Source organism: Pseudorasbora parva, chromosome 13 (genome assembly GCF_024679245.1).
Source record: "Pseudorasbora parva isolate DD20220531a chromosome 13, ASM2467924v1, whole genome shotgun sequence".
NCBI classification, from domain to species: domain Eukaryota; kingdom Metazoa; phylum Chordata; class Actinopteri; order Cypriniformes; family Gobionidae; genus Pseudorasbora; species Pseudorasbora parva.
In genome coordinates this window covers 32,017,367-32,024,026 of record NC_090184.1, presented here as the reverse complement: position 1 = coordinate 32,024,026, position 6,660 = coordinate 32,017,367, and the positions used below count along the sequence as shown (strand labels likewise).

Here is a 6,660-nt window from a genome sequence, read left to right as displayed (position 1 = left end):
CCAGCTTTCATTTATATCTTTTATGTCTTTTCCACAGTGAAGCCCTTGAAAGGTAGATCATCAATATACACAATATTGTACACTGAGGTGGAGTCAGAAGTTAGCACACAATCTATAGATATATAATACAACGTTCTTTAACAAAAAATACAGTAAAATAAAATTATATTTAAAAACCCCACACCCAAATACACATAAAATCCCAGTTATTGCTGAGACAAAAACATTCAGATCTCACATCGTACAGCTGGCATGACTCTGATCAGACTATTAATATAACGTCTACATTTTAATCATTTACATTTACATTTACATTTATGCATTTGGCAGACGCTTTTATCCAAAGCGACTTACATTGCATTTAAGGTACACATTTTGACATTATTGTCATTATTGTCAATTCTAATCATCATTCAAGTTTCACCCATGAATCAAGTAGTTGCTTATGACATTTTTCTTACGACAACATCTCAGATGATTGTCTTAAAAATGTAAGCCTTTGTTTCATATTAAGTAAAAATACATATAAAAATAATTTTCCTATCAATCCTATCAAAAGTGCAAATGTTCATTTTCACATAACAGCATGTTGTTGGTAAAGATGAGAATACAAACAAGTCACTTTCATGGAAACATTCAAACACAAATACTTCGGTTTCAGGTTCTGTGAGAAATGAGGAGAAAGTGCCTGAAACTGCAACCATTTCACCACAACATGCAGCATGTGTTTCATATAGCAAGTTTCTCTTCAGTGTTGACTGTAACATTTGGAGTCTCAGGGTATTGATCTAGGATCAGCTCCTTCCAGTCCATATAAAATGTATTCACCAAGATTTGAATGGTAAAGGCTGGTCCAAGATCAGCGCTACACCAAGAAGCTTTAAAAATGAGATGGCATCTGTTCATCTTGTTGTGTCTTCTAGCATCTTTTCCGGGTCTTTGTGGTTCCTTTGAGGATTATGTAAGGCAGTCCAATGGCCCAGTTATTCCGTGGCCAGTACTGCAGCTCAGGGAGGGAATACGGGATCTCCAGGCTAGCATCCATGTAAGCGACCAAAGTGGTACCATAAGCCGTGGCCACCACAATCAGAATGTGCCTGAACAGAGAGGTGGAGATTAAAAAAATGACAGTCCAAAACATGTCAGTCCGAAGTCTGGACAACGTGGCTTAACCCTGTAAGGCCTGACATATGAAATAATAGTCGGAATTATCTATTTTTATATATTTTTTTATTGAACCAAAATGTTAAATATCTAAAATACTTTTTATTGTGTATCATATTGATACATCAGGTTTTTATGGGTCATTAAGTATTATATTGGAGAATATGGAACTCGCACTCAAACCACCTCAATTTCATTCAGAGGCACAAACTGCAGTTTGTTGATATTTAAATGACCAAAAATTAAGATGAAAATCTTATAACTTGTAATTAATTGAGATCTTTATCATACAGACTACAGTAGTGTGACCAAAAGTGAATTTTATATATTTTATTTTTTAAATATTTTAAATATTTTGACGGCAGAACAAAACACTGAACTTAAGGTATTTTATCCAACAAACTTATTTATTAAAAAAGCTACAGCTACAAGGTTTATTTGAATATGCAAAGAAAAATGCACAAAAAAAGCAATCATTGACTAAACATAATCAAATTATTAATATTTTGTAGGTTCTCTCGTTTTTGCATGTGTTCATAATTTATTTGACAGCCTGGCCAAAAATGATGGGTGTATAATTTGGCATATTTCATTGCATTATCACAAATATGAATAATAATAATAATTATGAATGATATATACGAGTAAAGGGTGAGGATGTCAATTTTCCTAGGTTACTACTGTACTTACTTAAAATTCAAATGAATATCAGTAACTCTAGATCTCCAAATAATGTAATCGTAAGAAGATATTTAAATTGTGGGTAATGATATTTCTAAAACATGGATAATCAGGTTAACCTAAGGTTTGATAGTGTTTATAATCTAGATGCCTTCGAGATTTCCATATTAATGACTATTCAGTGGGATTTATAGGGTTAAATTGTGCTCAACATACAGCAGAACAGCGTGGCTCACTCACCAGATGCCGTGCAGATAACAGAAGTCCAGTTTCTGCCAGAAGCTGCAGCCGAAGCGATCGCTAATCCAACAGGAGATGGCTAGAACCCACAGGCCAGTGGACGCCCAGGCCAGACGCAGCACTCGCTCATCTGTGCAACTGTTTGACAAATAGATCCGTATTGAATGAGAGTGAAAACAAGAAATACAAGTGGACAGATAGGGACTGTTAAAACATCTGAAAAAGATTAGTTGCACATCTTTTACCTCCTTAACTCCAGAAACAGAGAGAAGTAGATATGGACGGCAAAGCAGTTGAGGGCGTAGGCATTGGCCGCAGGTTTGACGAAAGAGGACAGAGTGCTTATGACAGTGATGATCAGGACCACACGAGAGAACATTCTCCTGAGAAAGGACAAAACAGAAAGAGAGACCACGCTTTACAATGCAGAATGTAGTCATCTAAAATGTAAATAATGAAAAATCAGGTGAATATAGTTTGGGGTCTTAAGATGTACGTTTAAAACATCATCAGATCATCTCATTTAGCTTTCAAGCATTTAAATATTAATATAAGGCTGGATGGACCCTTACTGAGAAAGCTGTGGAAGCCATCTCTCCCACAGTGAGATCAGAATATGATGCTGCAGGTTAAAACAGGGTTACTGTTACACAAACGGAAGACTGTAAATGGATCCTTTAATTGCTCCTATTTTTACAGAGCTGCAGATGCAGATTTTTTTTTTTTTTTTGGAGGAAGTACATGTCATGAACCATAGAAACAGCCCTTTCTATGTAATGGCATGGTACAGACCGTGGTACAGAAATATGAAAAAAAAATATTAAATTGTTACCTGTCCTTAACAAAAGATGGGAAGTATCTGCGTGGGAACCACAGGGAGTAGCCAATAGCCAAAACCCACAGGATTGATAGCTCATCCAGCATCTGGCCCATGAAACTCAGAGTCATGTGAAAATACGCGGAGAAGATACCTAGAGTGAGAGAGAGAGAGAGAGAGAGAGAGAGAGAGAGAGAGAGAGAGAGAGAGAGAGAGAGAGAGAGAGAGAGAGAGAGAGAGAGAGAGAGAGAGAGAGAGAGAAAGAGAGAGAGAGAGAGAAAGAGAGAGGTTGACTTTAATATGCTGTATGCATGTACAGTACATACCATAACATTTTAATTTATTGAGGTTAAACAAAATACCTTTATCTATATTCTAAGCTTATTCAATGTGTGCTTGCCATAGCAGTTTTGACAAAAACATGAGAAAATTTTTATTTTTAAAATGATAAATAATTACTAATAATTATAATAAAATTTTACTTCTTTACCTCTCCTTTTTTACCTTACTTCTTTACCAATTTTTAAAATAATAATAAATTTAACATGGTATTCCTGCATTTCTGATCTATTGATTTTTACATTTTGCATGTAAACATTTTGTTGTGTTTAGTCTAGTTCATATAAAATCACACTGGACCCGCTTTATATTAGGTGGTCTTAACTATTACCTATGTACTAACATTTAAATTAATATTTTGATACAATGCACTTATTGTGCACGTACATGTTTTTACATTGTACTTACATTTTAAAATGTACCTGCATGTAATTACATCTGTAATTCATTTGTGTAGTTTCATTTATGATTACACTCTACTACTCTTAAACTTACCCATCCCACCACACCTCTCCCTAACTTCACCCCATCCCCCCTCAATATCAGCTAAAGTATTTGCTTTCAATAAAATGACTTATTTTTTTATTTCAATACATATTACTCTCCACCTAATATAAAATGGGACCACCACATTTGTTGGCTTATTTTGCCACAAACAAACAAAATCAAAGGGACATTTCATTAAATCATTTATTTGAATGAATCAGTGGATTTCAATTTAGCTGGCTTTAGCAGCCTATTGATCAATGCCGCCCCCTACTGGATTGTAAATGTCACAAGTTCAACCCCTTTTAGATTCAATTTTCACACTAACCTACAAAGACCATCATGATCCAGACCAGATGCACAGCCAGGTTTCTTTCCTTGGCATAAGGGTGCTGCAGGTAGAGCATTATGGGTGCGATCACAAAGAAGACAAAACTGCTCATCTGATGGAGGAACAAATGCTGAATCAGTGAGTTAGACAAACTCAAACTCAAATCCTATCCCATGATGCCCCGTCGACTTTTGCACATTTTGTATTAGCTTTCTACTGAGTTAGAGCCATAAATAAAACAAGAATGGGATGAACAGCACTTGATTCTATCACTAACATTGTGCATGAGTCACTGGCTGAAGATGTGTAATTATTGTGGGTGTAGTTAATCAATGTAGTTAACAATATCTTGAATAGGATTCCTCTAGTGTTAATGGCTGAATTGAGAATGATTCACGGTGACTAATGTGTGAAAGGATTTGCAGCCCGTCATGCTGTTATGCTCATACCGTGTTGAAATATTCCACAACATTCTCCGAATGTTTATAGTTGTCTTCACACCAGTCCACTTCAGAGCTCTGGTAGGAAAACACACCTGCCATTTTGTCAAAGGATGGGAATGACAGGATCTCTGAGAGAAAGAGAGAATGTTTTATAATTCACTGGAATGATACGTCAAAAATGCTATGGCTCTTCTATTCCACTCTGTGTTGAAGAACAAAACACTTGCCATGGTACTAAAGCTTGTTGTCTTTACACAGAGGAGTGTTCCAGACTCTACTGTGACAGAATGGAGATACTAAACAAAAGCAAATCTCTGCCTTTTTGATGTCTCTACTCTTCTAGATATGATACACAAATCTTATTAAACGAGGGGCTGTTCACACAAAACGCGCGCTATTGATGTTTTTCCACTGTTTTCAGTGTAAACACGTGGGCCCTCGTGTTTTAGATTTTATCTAAAGAAATGTAATTATTTTTAGATAAAACAATGCGTGCGCAAATTTGCTTAACTCCACTGATAAAAGTGTAATAGGCTATTTAATTTAAATGTGTAGGCTATATCAAAATGAAGTTTTAATTCATCCCGTTTACTTAGCTCACTAAGAAGAGTATAGCCTACGTAAGTGTGCGTAAGTATTTTAATAAATCCTGACATGTGCGTGGGAAATTGGACTGGGAGATCAGAGCCCAGGTGACCTTTTCTGAGCTGTTAAAGCTTTCAGACAGCCAATGTCATATAGGCTACTAAACCGGTCTGTTTCTATAGAGTTTATTTGTTGATTTGAATTTTAACCATGTAGCTGTAATGGATCACATATTGTTTTAAAGCAAAAACTTGTGCTTAGAGCACACGTAGAGATTCAGTAGTAAAAGTGGTTATAATATGATTTTAGCCCGTTGGTTTTGTGATATTGATACACTACATCCTATCATTACCCGGCACGCGAAAAGTGAATCCTCTGGATAATAAATTAATTGGTAGGGGAGCGCACAGACTTGAGAAAGCACACACTACAATACCCGAAACGCAGATGATAAAAATGCATCTTATATAAACACTCTCAGATCAATACCAAACGACTGTATGCTTAAATAAAAAGAAAAAAAACTATGCCTTACCTCTCAAAAACGCATCCACAGCCGCGCGCTCTGTGTGTCAGGTTTAAGTAGAGGAGAAATGTCCCCGATCCTGTTACTCGGGTCTCGCGCTGTGACATCACCTGGAGGGTTCAAGTGAAACCGAGCAAACGGTGGAAGTGCCACTCCACCGTGAACCTGTCAGCGCGCTATGAAGATAGACCTGAAACGCGCCGTTTTACATGACAACGGCTGGCCTGGCACGCGCGCCCGCCTCCGGCACGAGCTGAGGTCAATCTGCCGGCACCTCACCTGTTGACTCTTTGGCGCCCTTCAACTTATTAACCGCGAATTTTGTATTCACATTTCTTGCCTTTTAAATTTGTGAAATTTCATGAAATTAACATTCGTGAAATTGAATTCGTTAAAAGGAATGTCGTGGCCTCAGCACCTTTACAAGTTTACACTGGAAACCGCAGTTTCCGCCATTGTTGCTCTCAGGTTACTTAACCTGTTCCTTTTTTTGCGGAGGCAATGATTTAAATGATTTATTACAAATTCATAAAAAATTATATTTTTTTTATGAATTTGTAATAAATCATTTATATATAATCATTCATATAGATAGAGAGAGAGAGAGAGAGAGAGAGAGAGAGAGAGAGAGATAGATAGATAGATAGATAGATAGATAGATAGATAGATAGATAGATAGATAGATAGATAGATAGATAGATAGATAGATAGATAGATAGATAGATAGATAGATAGATAGATAGATAGATAGATAGATAGATGGTTTAATTATTTCTCTTTGTTGGGCCTAGTTTCCCCAAGGTACCTCAGCCTACCTTAACTATCTTAGGGCGTTTTCCCATGCGACTGTCACCTTTGGCTCGTTTCACTGGGGATTTGTGAGGCTCTATTTTCTTTGGAACAACGTGTATTGTGCAAATGACTATGCAAATACATTGAGTGTATTTAAATAATTAATTAAAAACAGACACAATCACCAAGAACAACACTAAACGTGATTAAAACATGCATACCAGCATATTGTTGGATCTTTTCCACTACTGTCATC

The 6,660-nt window shown here is 36.5% G+C and overlaps 1 protein-coding gene across 1 annotated transcript; it reads right to left on the bottom strand.

The window, feature by feature from the left end:
* On the bottom strand, positions 1 to 6,637 carry acer1 (alkaline ceramidase 1). The gene is made up of 7 exons (XM_067412707.1): positions 5,622 to 6,637; positions 4,508 to 4,629; positions 4,056 to 4,170; positions 2,918 to 3,056; positions 2,331 to 2,468; positions 2,086 to 2,223; positions 1 to 1,097 (listed from the first exon to the last, which is right to left on the bottom strand). The coding sequence occupies exons 2-7, from the start codon at positions 4,598 to 4,600 to the stop codon at positions 920 to 922; spliced, it is 801 nt and encodes a 266-aa protein (XP_067268808.1). The 5' UTR covers positions 4,601 to 4,629; positions 5,622 to 6,637; the 3' UTR covers positions 1 to 919.
* Positions 6,638 to 6,660: the final 23 nt, after the last annotated feature.